The 23337-nt window shown below is 35.5% G+C and overlaps 1 protein-coding gene and 1 pseudogene across 1 annotated transcript in view; one reads left to right on the top strand and one right to left on the bottom strand.

Moving 5' to 3' along the window:
• The window catches only part of LOC113108167 (lysine-specific demethylase 6A-like), a 57126-nt gene extending 46175 nt beyond the window's left edge, over window positions 1-10951 (top strand). The window contains exons 22-31 of the mRNA XM_026271015.1: window positions 789-998; window positions 2688-2745; window positions 2832-2906; window positions 4497-4645; window positions 4770-4884; window positions 5004-5191; window positions 6377-6518; window positions 6641-6767; window positions 8151-8321; window positions 9995-10951. Of these exons, the coding sequence (XP_026126800.1) occupies window positions 789-998; window positions 2688-2745; window positions 2832-2906; window positions 4497-4645; window positions 4770-4884; window positions 5004-5191; window positions 6377-6518; window positions 6641-6767; window positions 8151-8321; window positions 9995-10024 (1265 nt within the window). The 3' untranslated portion in view covers window positions 10025-10951. The remainder of the gene's footprint in view (window positions 1-788; window positions 999-2687; window positions 2746-2831; window positions 2907-4496; window positions 4646-4769; window positions 4885-5003; window positions 5192-6376; window positions 6519-6640; window positions 6768-8150; window positions 8322-9994) is intronic.
• A 108-nt stretch (window positions 10952-11059) lies between these two features.
• LOC113109277 (deleted in autism-related protein 1 homolog) lies at window positions 11060-14658 on the bottom strand (annotated as a pseudogene).
• Between the last annotated feature and the right edge of the window lie 8679 nt (window positions 14659-23337).

Raw genomic sequence — 23337 nt, 5'->3', positions numbered from 1 at the left:
GGGAGACATTTAACTAGCAAAAAGTGAGTTTTGGCAAAGGATGGTTTCAGGATGACTTGGGCGTAAATGACAACAGCACCATCTGCATGTTGAAAGTGGCATTACATGGGAGCCTCTTAAAAGGGTTTAAAGGGTTCCTCTTAAATGAAGTTTTTATGTACCTGCTGCCCAAACCTCATAAATGACTTGAGGAATGTATACTTTTGCTTTCAGATGGGCTCTAATGGTCTAATTTGGGAAAGTGACATTATAGTTTAAATGTAGATTCTGACTGATATTGAATGCTTGTTATTGTGTTGTCATGAACTATCAATGTTAGACATTATATATTTCATCATTACTGTGTGGCAAGTTGCTGTTTTGGACAATTTCTATACTGCTTGTCAAGTCAAATGGCAAAAAAAGTGTTTGTCCATACTTTTCTACATATGGCCTCAATCTATGTGCAAGGTTTTGAAATCTAAACCTCATATTCATGTTCGAGTTGTAGAAAAGGTATGGTAGTTTCGTTGTATTCTTCAGTTTAATGATGGTTTATATGCAGGTGGCCTAAGTTTGAATCCAGCATTTAGTTTTTTTCCCGATGTCACTAGTTGCTACTTTAAATTGAAAATGATGAAAAATTAAATCACACATTCTCTTCATACCTTAAACATGCAAAAAATAATCCCCTTCTGAAATTATTATTATTTATATTATTTAATAATTAACTAAATATGTAATATTGGTTTCAGTTTTACCCATTGTTTTCATCAGTTGACATTGTGGTGTCTGTCTTTGCATGTCAGACCTAGGATTGTTCTCTACCAAGACTCTGGTGGATGCCAACCCAGAGCACCTGGTGGAGGTGAGGACTCAGTTATCTCAGCCCACTGACGAGAACTGGGATGTGACAGGAAGCAGGAAGATGTGGCGTTTTGAGAGCAGCCGTTCTCACACCACCATCGCCAGATACGCTCAGTACCAGGCCTCGTCTTTCCAGGAATCGTTGCGGGTGAGTCGTCATAATTCCCACATTAGGAAAAAGACATGCAATCCAGAGATGTCTGGAGATTAGCTTAATATTTTATTAGTGGATTCAGTTTAATGTGGATATTTTGTTTGGAACAAACATTTTTTCAACTCTCTACTTAAAAAATAATTGCCACAATTTCCCAAACTTAATTGTCCATTGGCTCTGTACTGGGGTCAGTATGTCAGCAATCTACATTTCCTCCTCATGCCAAGAGTTTGGATGTGTATGTTCTGTGTGACTATTATGCTGTTTGGAAGCTGTAGGTTTTTTTTTTTTTTTTTTGATTACATTTTTGCACTGGTGGACGAAGTACATAAATCAAGTACTTGAGTAAAAGTATAGATACTTATAATAAAATATTACTCCAGTAAAAGTACTCCTTTTTCAATTTTTTTTCAAAGTACAAAAGTAATAGATTTTTGATGTACTTAAGTAAAAAAAAAAAAAAAAAAAAAAAGTACCTATAGATGAATTTAATTTGGAAGTTTATATAGGCTTAACCTGTTAAATGTCACCCCGTCCCGTATACGGGACGCCTACGTTGACTATACTATATTATAATCAAATCTAATCTAATCTTGACAAACTATATATCGTTGGAAAGGTCTAAGACTCCCAAATATATATTTTACCAATATTTTTTGTTAAAAATTATGTAGGAAAAGTAATAGATGAATTTATGACAAGAGTGCACCCTCAGAAATCTACATTACAAAAGGAGCTTTGACCTTTGTTTAAAAAAAAGACTTCCTCGTTGCCTTTTTCTCTATCACATTTTTAGAAGTCATCAGAAGTTATATATCACTTGAAAACATAAAATCTCAAAATTCATCCTTCAAAACCCATTTAAAATCAGACATTGCATTACCATGTATTATTTTTTAATTAAATAATAATTTATTTATTTTACTTTTTTTTTTTACCTAAAGCAGAGACACTGATTGATGTGTCTGCATCGTCTGCAGTCAAGCATTTCAGTGGGCTTAAATAGATCACCCTTTACAGCAGATTAGGTCACTAACAACTGACAATTTCTGCCTAAATATGATTTTCAGTTACAATAATTAATCGTAAAATTCAAGATTAGTAACTTAGTTTTAGCAGCATCAGTTGCACGTGTGCTCACAAGATCCCCCGGTTCTTGTTTATTCAGTTCACTAGGGACACACACTGAACGGTTCATTTGAATCAGTGAGTTGTCGACTCATTCTAATCAGATCATTCTAATTTGCAAACGGATTTAAAAGGTTCATTGAAAATAATCCATCCGTTCTTGAATCAGACACTGCTTTTGCGTCTCTGAGCACATGATATATTATGGAATAATTGTATGTTTTATGAAATGTAGTTAAGCAAAAAGTATGATCTTATGCTTTGGAATGTCATGTAAAAGTAATATTTACTCAAAACAAAACTACTCCAGTGAAGTATTTGCAAAATTTAATTAAGTATAGTAACAAAGTAAAACTACTGTTACTGTTCACCACTGAATTTTGACAGTGGTGCATTAGAAATTTCTGTAGCAATCCAAAAAACTTGGAAGTGTTTGCTCTCAGCCAGCTGTGTTGGAGATTTAGACAGACACTGAATGATGTTGATACTGTGAAATGCTTCATGATTGGTGCTTGGATTCTAATGGATGCTTTTTCACGTTTTTTTTATCTAACAGGAGGAAATGAAAAGAAAGGGCAGAAAGACCACTCAGATGCAGAATCTGCTCTGTCAGAAAAGTAAGTCCATGTTCAAATAAAGTCTAACTGTTTGAAACACGTTTGACAGAACAATAGTCTGTAACTGGAGCCTATGTTTGTTTCAGTGCGGTCCGCAGAAGAAGAGGTCCTTTTAAGAACATCAAGTTTGGGACCAACATTGACTTGTCAGATGAGAAAAAGTAAGTGCTCACTGGCTTTTGTCCCCTTTTAAGCATCCATGCATAAACCATCTATATGCAATACAACGTTGCAGATCTGTTGTGCATTTAAGGTTATTAGTTAACTTCAGAATTAAAAATTTCCTGAGATTTTACTCACCCCCATGTCTTCCAAGATGTTAAAGTCTTTTGTTCTTCAGTCAAAAAGAAATTAAAGTTTTTTGAGTAATATTCCAGGATTCTTATTCTTTTAGAAATACTTATCCTTCTTTGTAACAAATGTCTTTACAGTAATTCTTGAACAATTTAATGAATTCTAGGATGATAGTCACCCTGCAGAATCTGAAGTAATTGTAATCTTTTAATCACTTGTTTCTTTAAGGGTCAAATGTCTTAAATAAAATGCAGTAAGCCACTTGAGTTCATGAAGTGTTTTTTTTTTGCCTTGGTAAAAAGGAACTCAGCTTCTTGTTATGCTTAATAACCTTTAACAGTAATAAAATCACTTTAATGCATGCCTCATGTGGTTTAGTGCTGCATCAAGATGCTCTAGAGAGTTTAATTGAAGTCTGAAGGAGGTTTTGAGTGTCAAACGGGCCTCTTCAGACCACTTGCAGTGTTCAGACAGACTCCTAGAGTTATGATTGAACAGGGGACATGTTAGGTCACCACACCTGACCTCTTTGCCCTGTGGCCTTGCAGGTGGAAGCTGCAGCTGGCTGAGTTGAGTAAGCTGCCTGCCTTCGTGCGGGTGGTGTCTGCAGGGAACCTGCTCAGTCATGTAGGCCACACAATTCTCGCATGAACACAGTCCAGCTCTTGACAGAACAATAGTCTGTAACTGGAGCCTATGTTTGTTTCAGTACGGTCCGCAGAAGAAGAGGTCCTTTTAAGAACATCAAGTTTGGGACCAAACATTGACATGTCAGATGAGAAAAAGTAAGTGCTCACTGGCTTTGTTCCCCTTTTAAGCATTCATGCATAAACCATCTTATATGCAATACAACGTTGCAGATCTGTTGGTGCATTTAAGGTTATTAGTTAACTTCAGAATTCAAATTTCCTGATATTTTACTCACCCCCATGTCTTCCAAGATGTTAAGTCTTTTGTTCTTCAGTCAAAAAGAAATTAAAGTTTTTGAGTAAAATATTCCAGGATTCTTCTTCTTTTAGAAATACTTATCCTTCTTTGTAACGAATATCTTTACAGTAATTCTTGAACAATTTGATGAATTCTAGGATGATGGTCACCTTGCAGAATCTGAAGTAATTGTAATCTTTTAATCACTTGTTTCTTTAAGGGTCAAATGTCTTAAATAAATGCAGTAAGCCACTTGAGTTCATGAAGTGTTTTTTGCCTTGGTAAAAAGGAACTCCGCTTCTTGTTGTGCTTAATAACCTTTAACAGTAATAAAATCACTTTAATGCATGCCTCATGTGGTTTAGTGCTGCATCAAGATGCTCTAGAGAGTTTAATTGAAGTCTGAAGGAGGGTTTTGAGTGTCAAACGGGCCTCTTCAGACCAGTGTTCAGACAGACTCCTAGAGTTATGATTGAACAGGGGACATGTTAGGTCACCACACCTGACCTCTTTGCCCTGTGGGCTTGCAGGTGGAAGCTGCAGCTGGCTGAGTTGAGTAAGCTGCCTGCCTTCGTGCGGGTGGTGTCTGCAGGGAACCTGCTCAGTCATGTGGGCCACACAATTCTCGGCATGAACACAGTCCAGCTCTATATGAAGGTCCCAGGCAGCAGAACACCAGGTCAGCTCATTGGCACGCGAGCACATGCACATCTCGCCATGCTATACCAAAACATTTCTCAAATACAGACGTTACGGAGTTGAAAGTCGGGATGTTATTAAAAACCATTTATTTTTCCATTCAGGTCATCAAGAAAATAACAACTTCTGCTCTGTGAACATTAACATCGGCCCTGGAGATTGTGAATGGTTTGCTGTTCCTGAGTCGTACTGGGGTGTCATGAATGACTTCTGTGAAAAGTAAGCACAATCACAAATGTTTAATTCTGCTAAAACACCTTGCCATAAGTTTAATGTAAATATGAATATAAGCTTGTTTGTAAGTCTGTGTCTTACTGACTGACATATTCTTTATGCAGGAATAATATAAATTACCTAATGGGCTCATGGTGGCCAAATCTAGAGGACTTGTATGAGGCCAATGTTCCAGTGTATCGCTTTGTTCAGCGACCAGGTGATCTGGTCTGGCTTAACACAGGCACTGTGCATTGGGTTCAGGCTATTGGCTGGTGCAACAACATTGCTTGGAATGTAGGACCACTCACTGGTAAATATGTCAAGTTGCTTATTACTGATATTGGACCACCAGGGCCAAATGGGCATAGAATTGAAAATAGACGAAAATATGTGCACACCATACAGACACTCTAGACCAAGGGTCTTCAACTAAAACCCCTCGAGGGCCAGTAATGAACTCTCTTCACCAGACGATTTTATATAAAAACAGTTGATAGTTTTTGCCAGACCAGGGTATCTGCAGTATATTTAAGCTTTAAATTCAAGACTTTTTTAAAGACCTTTTCAAAACCTGCACAAAATAAATAAATGAAATAAATTTAAATGCATGATTTACAGTTCAGATGCATGTTTTCATAAAAACAAAAGGTTTTATAAAATGATAAACTTCATTTCAACCTTTAAGAGTCAAAGGTATCAATTCTTATAATTTAAACCATTATTAACCAAGTAATATTAAGTAACATATTTTACAATCTTAATTGTTTAATATTTTATAATACGTTATCTTGTTGATCCACCAGTTCACAATTACAACCTTGATGCTTAAAAACAGGTTGGTTTTAATATTGGTCTTTGACAACAGAAGACAGGCTGATTGAAAGGGAAAATCATTCTCTTCCAGCAGGTGGCGCTTTCGGAACGGCATTACACAAAGCAGCGCAGCAGCTGACTTGGAAACCCGCAATGCTCATATTTATTCGATGTATAGTCTTATGAAGTTTAATCACAATTCTTGTCTTTCCATCTCTCTTGAGAAATCAAAATTTCTCTTTCTTGTACCAATTAAGACTTTCCAAAGGACCCGCCAACTTTCCAAAGTGTTGAAAATGCCATTTATTTAATTATGACAAAAGCCTTCACAGTCCATATGGACGCATTTCGCAGTCTGGATTCGGACCAGAGTTTGCTAGTTAATTTAATTATTTCGTATTTTGAGTTCATTTTATCAAAGAAGGATATATGTATTTAGTATTAAAAGGCCACGATTAAAACAACAAAATGCTGTCTTGGTAGGCAGCTCACTTGGTTTTAAACGGTTATGCATATCAGTTTTGAAGAAGGTGATATTTTACGGTCTTATAAAATATAATCATAAAAGTGAAATGTAATATCAGTATATTTGATAAAGCCTTAAACCTTAAGTTAAAATGTAGTTCATCTACTGTATTTGTTAACTGTTCAAAGGGTTTAACTCTTATTTATTTTTCTTCAGTGCATCAGTACAAGTCTGCTGTGGAACGCTATGAGTGGAACAAACTCCAGAGTGTCAAATCCATCGTTCCCATGATTCACCTCTCTTGGAACATGGCCAGGAACATCAAAGTGTCAGACCACAAACTCTTTGAGATGATCAAGTGAGTTTACTGCACCACATTTATGAATCTGGTTCTTTGAGAGGACAAAATGAAGTCTAGCGTGACTGAAATTTTAAGCAGATTAATGGAAGTGTTAAATAAGGTCTGTTCCTCCTCCTCAGGTATTGCTTGTTGAGGACACTAAAGCAGTGTCAGACGTTGAGGGAGGCGCTTATAACGGCTGGAAAAGAGCTAGTTTGGCACGGAAGGAGCAAGGACGAACCTGCTCACTACTGTAGCATCTGTGAGGTGTGTATTCTTAGATTTACATTTAAACATTTAGCTGACGCTTTTATCCAAAGCAACTTACAAATGAGAACAATAGAAGCAATCAGAACAACAAGAGAACAACAACAGCATACGAGTGCCATGACAAGTCTCAGTTAGTCTAGTACAGAACACACAGCCAGGTTGGTGTTTTTTTCTTACCAAAGGTTCTTTATATTTTAATTGCCCGTAAGTTGTAAATGATAGACAATAGTTTACACTCAAGAATTAAATGTTTGCTTTGGCACATTTGTTTGAAATTACATAATCATCACATGAGGCGAAGACTTCAGTCATATCAGTGGTCTAAAAAAAAGCTCTATTACATGTATCATAATGGATATATCAGGAAATGTTTAAAATGGACTTTGTCAACGCTAAAAAGATATATTTAAAATAATGCTGTCAAATGATTAATCACATCCAAAATAAGTTTTTGTTTACATAATGTATGTGCACTGTGTATATTTATGTATATACAAAATAAACACACATGCAGTATATATTTTGAAAATATTTACATGTATTTATATATTTATATTCTTGTATATGTATATATGTGTATATATATCTATATGTGTGTGTATGTATGTGTGTGTGTGTGTGTGTGTATATATATATATATATATATATATATATATATATATATATATATATATATATATATATATATATATATATATATATATATATATATATATATATATAACATTTTCTGATGTTATGTACAAGTGTACGCTATGTAAACAAACTAATTTTGGATGTGATTAATCATTTGACACACTAATTAAAAATAAATTCTTTAAATACCTAGAAAAATCATGAAAATGTCAACAAGCATTTAAGTATATTATTTAAAATATTTCTAGTTATGCTCAGCTTTGAAATAGGTCTTGGGCTTGAAATTTCGCTTTGCAAATGTGATCTCTGTTTAAAGTGATTTCATTCATTCTAACATTCTTATCATTTAATCACAACAATTGAAAGCATCATAAAAAAAGAGGTTGGAATCATGTTGAAATCACATTGACCATGGATGAAATATGCCTGTTGAATGTTGAAATATATTAATTTTAAGATTCTAGCATTTCTTTTTACTAGTAATTTCATACAAGGCTTTATTTTTAGATCCTAGAATTTCTATCCCTAGAAAATTTTATACAGGGCTTTGTGAAGTCAAAAATTTTTCTTGACACTTTGTTTAACATTAGGCAATTATTATTATAAATATTAATTTATAATGAAAGTGTAAATATTTGTACACTTTCATCAGTTTTGTCGTTTTGTTTGTTTTTGCCTTAAAACCTTTTTTATTTATGCACATAAAAAATACTAATAATTGTTATTTTTTTTATTTTATTGCAGGTGGAGGTCTTTGATCTGCTGTTTGTCACCAGTGAGAGTAACTCACGTAAGACATACGTGGTGCACTGCCAGGACTGTGCTCGGAGATGCAGCCCTAACCTTGACAACTTTGTGGTTTTAGAGCAGTACAGAATAGAGGACCTCATGCACGTGTGTGACCAGTTCACATTAGTAAGTCTCAAAGCCCTTACTCTGACCTTCTCTAGATCCAGTGGTGGACAGTAACGGAGTAGCTTTACTTCGTTACTGTACTTAAGTACATTTTTCAAGTATCTGTACTTTACTGGAGTAGTTTTATTTTGAGTAACTTTTACTTTTACTTCACTACATTCCAAAGCATAAAATCATACTTTTTACTTCACTACATTTCATAAAACATGTCGTTACTCCCTATAATATATCACGTGCTCCGACACGCAGAAGCAGTGTCTCTGATTCATCATGAACGAACTGATCTTTTCAAAATAAACTTTTAAATCGGATCGCGAATCGCACCAAACGATTCGTTTACGAATTAGAATGATCCGATTGCAGCTGTTCTGGAGTCAACCACTCACTGATTCAAATGAACCGTTTAGTGCGAGTCAGTAAGAAGATCTTGTGAGCGCGCATGCGTCTGATGTTGTTAAATTATTAATGTCGAAATTTAGGATTAATTATTGTAACTGAAAATCATATTTAGGTCAAAATTGTCAGTTGTTTGGGAACTAAATCCGCTGTAAAGAGTGATCTATTTAACCCCACTTAAATGCTCGAGTGCAGACGATGCAGACACATCAAGCGTATGCGTTTTAGGTAAAAACAAAACCAAAACAAAAAACATTAAACTAACACAGATTAAATAAAATAACTCGTGCATGTTCAAATTCCCCGCTGCCGTGATATTAACAGTTTTATTAAAATGCTAGCATGTCCTATTGTGACTTCTGTTTTTATATTGTTTATCAACAGTAACGTTATATTGTTTGGATTAACTAGACGAGTAGACAGACATGAATGTTAATTCATAACCGTAATGAAAATAAGTAAATATTGTTAGCTGTCTAGCTAACAAGCTTGCTGGTGCTAACTTGAGGTAATTTTTATAAATAATGCCCAAATATTTTTATTCAACAACCTATATATATATATATATATATATATATATATTACATCTAGGGACAAAAGAAAGGATGTGATGTTCAGAACTACAGTAATTATCAAAGAGGGGAAGAGATGCACCCCATCTGGCCAGGGGTGTTTTTACACCACAGACAAGATTTGAGAAGGAAAAAATCATTATGAAAATATAATTATATTTTCCTTAAAATGTTCTTCCTAACTTCAGGCCTTATTATCATGTCATATATAACTGTGATGTTCTGTAAAACAACAAACTTTAAAATACTTTTTTCTTACTGGTGAAAATCAGATGGTCAACTCTGCTTTCTCTCAGGTAAATCACTGTGTAAGCTTTCACAGTGAACATTACTCTCATCAACGTAGTCCATATAGTGGTTATTTTGGAAAAAATCCCAGGTATTTTGAGCAGTAGGATTATACAAAAATATGTGCTAATATAAAATTAAATTAAGTAACGTTAGCCTATATAAAATTGCAAACATTATCTTTCAGTACTTTTTTACTTAAGTACATAAAAAATTGAGTACTTTTGTACTTTCACTTGAGTAAAATTGAAAAAGGAGTACTTTTACTTTTACTGGAGTAATATTTTACTATACGTATCTGTACTTTTACTCAAGTACTTGATTTGTGTACTTCGTCCACCACTGTCTAGATCTGATTAATGGTCTCAGGTAGCAAGAAATGGGCATGCTTAAAATATGCTATGGCTGTTTCCACAGGCCCCACCCCTGCCCTCCTCCTCAACTTGACATTGACATTAACGGTTCTTTGGATAACACCCTGGAACGCAACACATCTCTTTCTGATATTCAGGAGACCTGACCCAGTTCCACACCACTGGTTTCTGTAGCAAACCCCACAAGGCTGCTGGTTCGAAGCTGTTTGTCTATGCAACCTTGCCAAGTTTGGAGTTTCGGCCCACTGGAGTGAAGTGGTTTCGTCTCCATCTTCAATACTGTCTCAGCTTGTTCAGCACCACTTCTCTTTGAAACACAAACTACAAATAGACTAATTGCTGAAGAAAATTGGTTTTGTGTATATACCACAAATGGCAAAATCACTCAAAACTACTGACTCTTCCTTTTTATTTTACTGTTGCTTTAATCCTCTTTTTTTCTTTTTTTTTGTCTTCTGTACTTCATGTAAAAGCTAATACATGATTTTCTTTCAATCTTATTTCCTTTAAGTAGGGCTTTTTTTTGTTCAACATTTTCTTTAGGTAACAAAAAATAAATTTGTAATGTGAACTTTTTTTTTCTTTTTTCGTAAATATTTTTCTCTTTTTCTTAAGGAAAAAGCAAGATTGGGGTTGGGGGGTAGTAGCCAAGTCACAAAGAAAAATGGGTTGCACATAGACTAAGGAATAAACTTAAATTTTTCTTTTTATATATATATATATATATTTCTAATCTTGTTGTAAATTTACACTATTTATAAATATTTATTGCTTGAAAATATTTGTTGATGGAATGCATTTTTTTTTTTTTTTTTTTCCAAGAGTACCTGCCATTAAAATTTATGGAGTAATGTCATTTTGAACATTTCTCTTTTTACATTTTCTATACCTGAATAAAACTGCTTAGCAAGCATTGTACAGAAACATGAAGATTGATATGGTTTATGGGTTACTAATCAGAGTTGTCTTTGTAATTAAAATATTCTTCTTTTGTGATGAAGTTCCTGGTCTTGTCTCTGACTTATATTTTTGCAATTTGAACAGACTGGTTTCCTTTTCTTTTTTCTCCCTAATGTCACAATGTTTGTTTGCCAGCTATGCTATGATCACCGAAACACTTGATATTTACTGATGAGATTTCACAGTCCCGTTTCATGCTTTGGTCTAGAACCTGTCACTACTGAGGCATGCAGGATACCTATGAGAGCGCTGCATGGCCTTAATGTCTGTATAATGGCTTTAAAGGTTTGGACGGTAGTAATTCTTCTTTGCTCAGACTGAGATTGGTGTGCACAGATAGCAAGCACACTGAACACTTCTTGATGACCTGACTGCACATCATTAGGCACAAATAGATTGTTAATGACATGTTTGCAAAGTAAGATAAAAACTCTGTGCGGCTCGAACAGTTTCACACGAGACATCCGAGACAGGAGATGATGTTCTGGTAGCAAGTCTTCATCGGGGGGTATCCTACAAGGAAGGAGGAGTTTAATGAATTAGGTATAACACATAGCACTCGTATCCAGTAAAGCTAAATCATAATTACACACACATACACACACACACACACACACACACACACACACAAAAAGCTGATATTATTTGATGAATAAAGACTTGAATTACACTTGATACATGGATAAAGCAGGTTTGTCTCTTTATAATATTTTACCATTAAAAAAACAGTTTACATGTTGCTGCATATGTGACTGACCCAAAACTGACCTTCATGCAAGTCAAAAAATCCTATGGTACTGGCATCCACAATAAAGACCCTGCTATCATCCAAGGTACCAAACATGTCCTCTGAGGCTTTGGTGTAGAACAGTGGTTCTCAAACCTGTCCTGGAGTACCCCCAGCCCTGCACGATTTGTACATCTCCCTCATCTATCACACCTGATACAGATCATTAGTGGAGACCGAAAGACCTGAAGCTGGTGTGTCAGACATAGGGAGAAACACAAAATGTGCAAACTATTGGTGTAGAAGAGGCTGAACTGGAGGCTGTTAGAGCTCAGGATCTGGGTAATGTGAAGAAGTTGATAGGTAATGTCTGCACGGCGCTCCAGCGGAGAGAAAAACAGACTCCTGAAAGCTTTTCTTCCTGCCCAGACCATCATCTTTCCTCAGGGGCCCTGGTAGCGGAGGAAGGGTCTGGAAACATTCTGTAGGCAGAAAAGTCAAAAGTAGGGCTGAGGACAGGAAGCAGACCATGCCAAGTGTGTACATTTTCATGTTTTTATATAGCTAGTATTGATGTGGAAGGTTGTTTCCTCCACGGAATAGCCTATAAAAAATAATTGCGACTTTTTAGAGTTTAGCCTATGTCTCACATCCCTGACCTTTTCAAAAATCGCAGTTTTGCAATTCTAACTTTATTTCTGATTTTTTATGCGATTTACATTGCATTTATATTTTGATCAATGATGCCAAGGTTTAAAAGCGCTGGTCAATGTCAAAATGACTGAGGTAGCTACTTATCAAATGAGAGTAGACGGGGTTTACGGCACAGAAGCAGAGCGCCAATTCTGGCCCGATCCGACCGCCAGGTTTAACAGAACAGAAAGCAAGGTAAGATTGTAGGCAAACGTTTCATATTTGACGACTGTTTTAAAATAGAAACGTGAAACTACTTGAATTTTTCTCTCGCATATGACCGTTCTAAATTGAAAATTTAAATAGTTTGCTTAGGTCGGTGTCATTTCCGTGATTTGTGTAATTCCTAACTGAACGCGGATGAGGCAAGAAGTGTACGTTTTTGACATACAAATAAGAGTTAATGTGTGCATATTTTACAATATTATTTGTAAACTTCCTAACAAGGATTACACCTAAAATTTCCTTTACCATTCGGTTTGGTTTTTCTTCGACATGGTTATGGATGAGTTCATGCTTTGGGAGTGCCCTGGGAATCGAACCTATGACCTTGACGTTGCTAGCTATGCTCAATTTCGCTTATATTAGAAGGCTAGAAGGGAGACATACAGCTGCAGCTACTGGGCATGCGCACATCAATATAGCATAATTTCTGTCACACTGTACAACAATATTACTGTTTTTGCATTATTGTAAGGGGTAGGTATAGGGTCAGTGTAGATGTAGATGTTAAAAAAAAACAATCTTATAGGTAGACAATTTAATTTATTGTTTGTTTCCAGCCGTAGCTGTATCCCTTCTAGCCACAGCCACTTATTGTTATATGTGCAGTATGAGAGGTTGTTAATTGACAGTCAGGGTATAAAGAAGCCTGAGTTTGTCTTTTTCACTGAAGTGCTTCATCTGCACACTTCCCACATCAGCCACACAATGTGGTCCAGCAGCCTCTGAGATGGACAGCGCAGCATCGGGTTTACCGGACCCTAAAAGGACTTTTGATTGAAGTTTTCAAATGTGATGTATAGTGTTTCTTCAACTGTGGGTTCGTTCATTTTGAACTTTATTTAAAGCACATTGGTTTGTTGTGGGAGAAAATTACAGCTGTAATTTATAAATTGAACATAAGATGAAGAAACATCCGTAAAATATAATCTGTTTAAGTTTGGCTGCAAAGGAAGAAATACACTCGGTACCTTCATCTTCACCAAAGCTTTGCTTTAAGAACCATTGATAATTGACAAATAATTTGCCACATTATAAGTGCTAAATTGGCACCTTCTAGTTTTCAAATAAATAACCCTTTGAAATCTAATTGTTCAGACCTTAAATCCTGAGCCACTGCTGCTAGACATCAGAACACAGAGACCGACTGCAGACCTTCATCATGCTGGGAAGCAGTAGGTTGGAGCGGACCCAACTCTGGAAGCGTGAAGTGGCCCTGAGGACAGCTTCAATGCTGCAGGATTTCCCTTTACCTACTGAGGTGCAAATGCTATTGTCTGATATCTGGTGCAGGTGATGAGACATCACGTAGGACAGCACCACAGGTCTCCAGCCTGCTGTGCTGTCTGTAAAGTTTCCCTCATACAAGCGCACATCTGCTGAGGAGAGATTAGACTGAGCAGTCAGCCATCTTTCAAACCTGTGGTGAAATAATCAGCGTCCACGTTAGCTTCCTGTTTTTGCTTTCATTGCACATGCTCACTCAGATCAATGATTAGATATTGTGAGCTGCACGATTTGAAGACAATTTTGATGAAGAAAAGGGCAGCTTTCTATTGATGCTTTATTTCCCGATGGCATGCGGTGCTCTTATTTGAATAGATTTATACATACAAGCAGAAAATTATTTAACCCTGAATGTAGTATTTTAGGTCAGTGAAGATAAAACTGAACATATTTACTTCAATATTTGGACATTTGGATACCTTGTTCCAGAGATCCTAGTATAAATTTCTCCATAAGGACAAAGAGAAAATATTTTTCTATATTAATAGTAAATATCCTGTTTCATCCTAGAAGCATCCCCCAAGAAGACTCTTCTGAAGTCAAGGAGTTTCTCTTGGGGTGCTGGTAAGGGGTGTGGAGTACCAAATGCTAATATGAGGTACAATGTCCAGATTTCTGACCATATCCCAGCCAGCACTGTATCCTAAAACCCCAGAATCACAGCACCATAGTGGCAGCTCCACACATAACATGAGCACATTAAACAATGAAGTGGCACCTCTTGAGAGTTAGCTTTAGTAGACCTGTTATATTCCCTGAACTGAACACCTCACCTAGACAGGAAACACATGGTGAACAAAGATAACCCTTGTCGTCATGGTGATACTTCCTCCTGCTTACAGCCTCATTTCAAAGCTGCACATGCAAAGGCTGGAAACCCTGTTGTTCCCATTGAGTTCTTCTGAATTGGTGATTTTTGTAAATTGTTGATTCCACATGCACAACTTAAATAATGCAATATTAAATTTTTTAAATGGAATTTTTAATTTTGTCTAAATTGATTTGTGAAAAACAAATAATGTCAAAAATATTGCAAAAAAAAAAAAAAATATATATATATATCTAAAAACCAAAGCACAACTGTCAACAATATGGAAGATGAATGACACATCGAAGAAATTATGAAAAAATACATTAAAATATATAGTTTATCAAATTGTAATTGTTATTATATCATTGCTTAAGGTAGTTTTATGTACTAACAAACTATGCATCATTCTTATTATCATCCAGACAATAAAAGACAATTAATTTAAGCATCCATATTCATCATGACTATTGTTCAGAATAATGTACTACTATATTACACTTACCCTGTCTGCATGCTGTCCACAGTATGACAGTGTTTTGTAAACTAATATTTCAAACAGGCTTCCAACAATAATAAAAAAAAACGTCTAATGATCTAGATCATTATACATGGTATTACCAAGTAAACATTTAATGTCTAAAGTGTAGAAAAGCAATCATATTTTTTATATTTAAAATAATGCTTGCTGAATTAAATATGTAATGTAATAAGAGTATGTGACATAATAGGTATATAATAATAGGCATATCATTTTAATAAATAGTAGGCTGTGCAGTAAGCAGTATTCGCCTCTGAAAATTGTGTTGTCTAATACTGAATTTTTTTATTAGACAAGCTGTGCAATACACAAAACGGGCAATAGATGTAAGTCGTGAGGCTTGTAAGACTGAATTCAGCTGCTTTTGAAACTGAAAAGTGTATTCCTGTCGCGTTAGTCACGCGCGTGATTCATAGTGCATGTTAAACATGCTTGTGTTTTTACTCGCGCTGATTCACAACTGTATGGAGAACACAGGAGATTATTTAAGATAAAAGGAAAATATCAATATGTGGGAGTGAATTCTGGAAGTTTTCTTTGGTCTAGTCATCCGACCACAGGAAAACATCGTTCAAGTATTGTAGGAAGTGGAGTAAATTTAACACAGTCTTCTATTCAAGGCTGTGTGTCAACGATGAATCATTTTCTGAAAAACATGAATGGCGGTGAATATTGTTTGACTTTGCCCCATCAATATAAACAATGTCTTAGACAGACGTTGTTAAATATTTAAGCTGTTGGATATAATAATGTGTACTTTTAGGGTTTTCCTTCTCCATTTTCGGGATTTTTTTGTATTGGATGCTATTCATTACAGTCATTTAACTGACATTTTTACCCAAACTGATTTGGCTACAGCAACCTCCTGTTAGTTCATGATATCGATACTTGTGGCGTTGAACTTGCCATCTTTATGTACCAGCCCAGATCAATTACCATTAAGCGTTATTGTAAGGCATAGTTTAAAAATAAAATACAATTGAAATGAAATAAATGGAATGAATAAACACAATGTCTGTTTGTGCATAGAGGTGAAGTAAACCTGCACACTGCACTGAGAGTGAACGGATCGGGACTATATATAGGGGACATAAATAGTCCAGTGCGCGTTTGACTCACCGTGGATTAATCATCAGTGTTTCAGTCGAGTCCCGGGACGAGCGGAAACAGAGTTTATTGACTAAGTGACTAACCCAAATCTCACTAAATGAAACGGCTGCGCCTGCAAGCTTTCCTATCACAAACAAAGACCTCATGGTTGCATAAAACTGTGCCCATTTTATTGTAGACAATCTAATATTCATTAAAGACAATCGTTTCTTAATTATAATTTATTAGGCTATAGGCTATTTAATCTACTTTTGCAAGCCATTGTATCAGTTCTCGTCATTATTATGTAGCCAGCTCACTACGGTTATTATAATATATATACTATGTTGCAGCTTAGTAGCTATATTATCAGCACTAAGCCAACAAAATGTCAAAAATACTCCAAATTAGATTCATTATATAGCAATGGCATGCTTAATAAATCTATGCAAAGTTAAATTTTACTGTGTAGATTTGCATCCTTAAAGCAGAATGACCTACATCCCTGACTTCGGAGATGCAGTTGTCCGTTATTATGGTCCTAAGCACAAAATTCCCCCAAATACCAGTTGCGTTAGTGTTCATGCTGATGATCTTACTCATGTGTGGCATCGGATTATATTTCCGCTATTATGTTCAAGTGCACGTATTATCCATATTATCATAAACCAAAACGGATTGTAATGTAAATCTTTGCCGCTAGCTAGGAATACGGGTTATGCATTACTGATTTAAACTAATGTCTAACATTTAAATATGTGTTTTAATAAGTTTTAAGGTTTGAAACACCTTCAAGATCAAACTAAATGCAAAATAATTAGACTTATACCAAATAAGCGTTTCTTTACGTAAATACCTGTGTTTACAAGATGTTTGTATGTTTGATTTCGTTGTCATGACACTCGTAATCACGCTTTCTTTTATCTGGGCTTTTGTCAATCAACACAACCCGGCTTCCGTATTTAATATGGAAAAAGTTTGAATGGATGTAATTAAACGGGTTGTATTGGACTAAAGGCAGAATTCTCTAGAGAAGTAGAAAAGAAGAAAAAGTTAAAAGGTATTTCACTTTAGTAGGTTATTTGCCTTTCAGACACTAAAGAGCACATTATGGTTTGTCGACATTAAAACCACGCGATGGCGGTGTTTACAACTCCAACTGAATTTAGACAGCTGTACAAACAACTAGCAACGTGCGAATTAGTCTTGAGGAAATTTGGATGCGTATTCATCGCAATGATATTGAAATTTAATTGTTTGGATCAAAATAAGAATGATGCATCGTGCTTTAGTTCATTACATATAATGTTTATTACACTAAACAATGTTATAATAATATTTTAAGTGATATAAACTATATATATTTGAATGTATTTATTTATCATTTCTTCGATTAATCATCCATGAGTAAACCGACAGGGAGTTTGTGCGGATGGTCAAGTTAACTAGAAGGAATATTTTCAAGCAGCTCACACTTAAAGTGTTGTAAAATATGGATGTTTGTTTATGACAGCTGATTACTGTTCTTAGTAGCCTCCTTTGACTCTCTGGTAATCGATGCTCCATACTTGTGTAGTAACGTTCCTCGTATTCGGAGAATAATAAAGGGAAACCGGGGTTCGTTTTCTCTCATTTTGATCGATGCACTGAAAACATTTCACGGTTTGTTCATTTTTTAAAAGTGAATTTGTGTATAAAGGCATGTCTTTAAACAGTCCATTAGTTATTTGTTTGTTTGTTTTTTAAAATATAAAAAATCTAACTGAAATATAATGTAGAAATATCAGACAATTATTTCCCCCAACAAATAGCATATTATTGTAATTGATAAACTGTACAAATATAACACTTAAAACACGTGTCACAGCTTTCCCATCCTGACATTTAGAAAAACTCCCTTGTACTGAGAACACAGTACAACATTTCTTATGTTAAAAAATATATATTTTTTAATATACCCAAACAGCTAGTAAAATATGATAACATTGACATTTTAGTTTGAAGGACATAATTCACAAAGATATTCTAGTTAAATAAGGACATGAGAACTAACCACACTCTTATAAATAAAGGTTCCATGAAGAACCTTAAAAATCAATGGAACATATACATTTCACATTAAATTGGAATAAGGTTCTTTAGATTATTAGCATGTCCTTCAGACTTATATATATATAAATATTCTGACAGCTGTTTGACAGCTCTGAAAGTTATTTGAGAAACCCAAAATGGTTCTTCTATGGCATTCTCTTGTGAAAGTCCTTTTGGAACATTGTTTTTATTCGAGAGCAACTTACTAAACAACTGATGGAGAAAAGAAGTGTAATTTCAACTCCTATTCATTCTGTAAGTATAAGTAGATGTTTAGGAACAGTTTTGAGATCTGTTGTTTGTCTGGGTTGATGTGTCAGCTGTGAGGAATCGGATCTGCAGGGTGACTGCTGGCGCGACGAGTTAAATACTGGGGCTTGTAGGAGGGTTTGGGTTGCGGTACATGGTGTATGAATCAGCATGGCAATGTTGGCATGCTGACAGAACACCTTCAGGGTCCCTGTGGGTTTCAGTGCGGTCTCCACCGCTCTCGATCCTGTCCACACGCGTACGTCCAGCCCTGGCGGATATGTCTTCAGTGAAGTAGAGTGTAGAGCCCATATTTGTCCACTCTCTTCCTACCATTTGCTCCCTCTATGAGTCACATCTTTTGCACTCCGTTTAGAATACCCCCTGAATAGAGTTCAAGGAAAACGAAAGCTTTAGGTTTTTCACTGAAAAGACTGAATTCCTTTATGACTTTAGTTAGTGCAGTTCATGATGGTCCCAGTACCTGTTACCCTTTGTGCTTGTGTCAGTGGGAAACTAAATGTTTTTGATCTACATCATTTATTAAGTAATCAGTTTGTGTCAATGTCGGCGTCACTCATCTAACGATTGTCGTTGTCTTTTATGGCTGTGCTGTTATGTGTCAACAAAGCAGAGAGGAAAGATCCTGCTTCTAACAAGAGACACCTGTAGAAATGACGTACCATTTGACCAGGGTGTGTGTTTGTTAGGTGTGTGGGGACTGTGTTTGTTTGCTTGTGTGACATACGTGTTGCTAGCAAATGTTTCCTTCTTTTTTTATATTAGGTTTAAGCAATTACTCAAATCACCTAAATGATCATTCATAGTTCAGCAGCCATGCTTGATGCTGTGTTTGCAGAAGTGCAACAGTTTCTTTTTGTTTTATCAGTCTCTGGAATTTCCCTTGCACTGGGGATCACATATGGACAGAAGTGTTATTTATTGTTATATCTTTATTTTATGTATTATGTATATATATGATTTATGTATTTATAATATAAAAAAATAAATGTAATATATTTTAATATAAATTTATAATTGTATAATAATAATAATAATAATAATGAAGTAGAAAATGTAGAAATGATTTTTATAAAATGTGTATAATATATTATTCTCTTTTTCTCAGATTTATGCATGATTTGAGCAAAATGTCTTCTGCTCACCAATATATATGTGTGTGTGTGTGTGTGTACTTCATAGTATAATCTATTCTTATAATGGCAAAGCTAAAAAAATTTTTTTTAGCAGCCATTACTCCAGTCTTCAGATCCTTCAGAAATCTCAATAAGTATTTATTATTGTCACGGTTGAAAACACTTGTGCTGCTTTATATTTTTTTGGAGAAAAGAAAGCTCAAAATAAATAAAAAAAATTAAGCCAGAAAATGTGAATTTTTGGTAATGCAAATGTTTTTACTGTTTCTTTTGATCAGAACCATACACTCTGTTGAATAAAATTATGAATTTTCTTTAAAAAAAAATGAGAGAAAGAAAATGCTGTATAATATATAAACAGATTTAAATCAAGGCCATATATACAGTATCACATGCATTCTGAGTCATTTATTTTGAGCTTGCCTGTCTTATATTTCCATGTAGGTTTATTACATTTGAGACCAGAGTGGACTCATTGCCTTCTCACTTCTTCCATGTTCCGTCCCTTTAACGTTTTTTAAAATGTGGGGAGGGGAGCGGAGCGAGGACAGATCAGTTAGTGGAGGAAGCGCTGTCATATCCAAGAGGAAGTATGACTCAGTCGTTTTGCATTTTTCAAAGCTGATTCAGATTTGCCAATGAAATGGGGTCTTCAAAGTAGTTTGAGCACCAAGAAAGTGACACCAACCCCTTTTGTGGTCACATTGTGCCGGGTGGCGTAAAGCAGCCATTGCAGTGTCAGTCCAGCAATGCTGTTAATGGCTGCTGAGAAACAGAGCTGTCACTTCTATGGAGTTCAGCATCTGAAAGTCTGTGTTGAGATGAGAGAAATGGAGAAAGACTGTTCTCCGACTGTTCACCCTGGTTCCCTGAATTTCCTCCAATGCCCTCTCTCGCTTTCCTCTTCCTCATCAGCTCTCGTATTTCAATGCTTTAGCATTGCATTTAACTCTTTAGAGCTCAAAGTCTTGCACTTAAACCAGAACTTTGTGACAAGAAGCATAAGAAATCTTATTGGTGAGAAAGTAAGGAAATAGCTTGAAAATTTATATTTGAATAATTGTATATATACTATTATGGCAAGTTTGAGGTAAGATTTTGTTAGAAAGAAATTAACTTTTATTCAGGAAGGATGCATTTTCTTCTTTTTTTTATAGAAACAGTAAAGACATTACTGTTTTTTTTTACTTTCTATTCAACAAAGAATCCTGGACTTTTTTTTTTTATCATGGTTTACACAAAAAAATATTAGGCAGCACAACTGTCTTCAACATTGATAATAATAAGAAATGTTTATTGAGCACCAAATCAACATATTAAAATAATTTATTAAGTATCTTGTGAAGTCTAAAGTAATGGCTTTTCCATCACAGGAATAAATTATATTTTTAAAATGTAACAAAAACATGATGACATTAACAATAAAATTCACAATATTACTGTAGATAAATACAATTTTAGTAAGAGACTTAATTCAAAAACAATAAAATCTTGCTGACCCCAGAGTTGTGTGTAGATAGATAGATAGATAGATAGATAGATAGATTTTGTATGTGCAGAAAATTCATATTGCATTCAGTACATTTTTTTATTAATGGGCAGAGTTTACAGCCAATACTTGATCCCAAAGGCACCTGCTACAGGGTGTGTATGTCATTCAATGCGTTTAATCTCACACAGCCAAAACCTCTAACAAATCATTTTAGCAATGGACTAGTGCTTCCCTTTGGGATGTGTTTTACTGTCCCAGAGCCTGGCATCCATAAATGTGTTGAGGTGGGAGATGTTTTCTCTAGAGATCAACCCTTAGGATATCCCCTGCACTGGAAAACAGGCTCTCAGCTGATTCACACACAGAAAACATGCACACACTTACCCTGAAGTATGTGTTGTAATGCTGTAATGCAGGGTAGTCGCTAGGCAACAGTCTTACTCTTAAGCTACTCGAAACAAAAGGACACACTCAAAATCTTGCTGTGTGCCGAGTTGTAGAGGGTCTTCAAATAAAGGAGAGTGAGAGGCTCGAAATCACAGATTCAGCTTTTGTAAAGCTGTCACTGGAGCAGCCATTAAAGGGATAGTTCATCCAAAAATGAAAATTCTCTAAAACACTTTAGATTAGGGAACACTGTTCACTATTAACTAGCATATTGGCTGTTTATTAGTTCTCATGAAGCAGATATTAATGCATTCTGGATACTATTTTCTTTTATCTTACTCAATACCTAAACCAAACTATTACAACAAACCTTCCTTACAATCAGTTAGCAGCAAATTAGGAGTTTATTGAGGTGAGTATAGTGAATATGTGTTCTCTAATCTAAAAAGATACTGAAAATTCTGTCATGTACTTGCCCTTATGATGTTCTGAACCCCCCTGACTGTGTTATTCCCCCTCCAAACAGATCGAGTTCTGTGATACCCTTGCTAAATCACACACCGGGGGGTCCCTCTCAGTAAAAATTGCGATTGCATTCCCCTTGGTTGCGTTTCCCCCTTGGGGGACCCCCTCTATCATGGGCCCTATCTATCAAATATGTACGTGTGTGAACATTCAGATGTAACCCCCTTTGTAATCATTAACATTTTCGTAAGTAACTGATTTAATTACACATTTTTTCTCAGTAACTGTAACAGATTACTTTACTTTTTTAATTTTATTTTACACGTTTATTTAAGGTGACCTTGTTACACGTTACATCTACTTACTTTTGTAATAACAATCCATTATGCATAATTACATGCAAGTACCCCAATCCAAACCCTAATCCTAACCCTAAAATATAGTAAATACATGTAGTTCATTAATATTACTCAGTACTTAAATATATAATTACACTGTAACAAGGACATCTTAAAATAAAGTGTAACCTTATTGTTTTGTCTGTAACATGTAACTAGTTACTCCCCATCATTGCTGTTAAACACAAAAAAAGACATCACAATGTTCATAGTACTTCTGTTTCTAATACAGTGAATGTGGAAAAAGTGATTCATTGTATGGAAAAAGTACACCGTGTTGAATATCTCTTCATACAGGTCATATCAAATCATACAGGTTTGGAACGACATGAGGGTTAGTAAACGATGATAGAATTTCATTTTTGGATGAACCATATAATGTTTTGTGAACTTTCTTAGTTAATTCTGCCATCAGCTGCTTTTTAGTATAATTAAGCGAGTGCATCAACAAGGAAAGACTTACCAGATGAACTCTATAGATGGTAAAAAGACTTCCAGAGAGAGAGAGAGAGAGAAAAAAAAATTGTAATCCCTGTACGGTGGCCTCCTGTCATGTGGTGTTCATTTCTGTCATGCCTTTTTCCTCTTTTTCATCCATCAATGATGGCTTCTCTCCCCTCCTCCTCATATTGCACAACAGCTTCCTTTCTACAGGGCTCAGGGAATGAATGAAAATCTAACCCGTGTCACATGCCACTGGCTGGGGTCAGATGCTCCCTGACTGCTGAGCTGTGCTGCCTCGCCAGATCTTGTGCGGGACAGCCAGACTTTGTGCGCTACTGTCCCGCTCTGTAGGGCATCAGGGATCGTACCAGGGTCA

This window comes from Carassius auratus, chromosome 9 (genome assembly GCF_003368295.1).
Source record: "Carassius auratus strain Wakin chromosome 9, ASM336829v1, whole genome shotgun sequence".
Taxonomy (NCBI): Eukaryota; Metazoa; Chordata; class Actinopteri; order Cypriniformes; family Cyprinidae; genus Carassius; species Carassius auratus.
The sequence above is the reverse complement of the archived record's forward strand: the minus strand, read 5'-3'. Positions and strand labels throughout refer to the sequence as shown.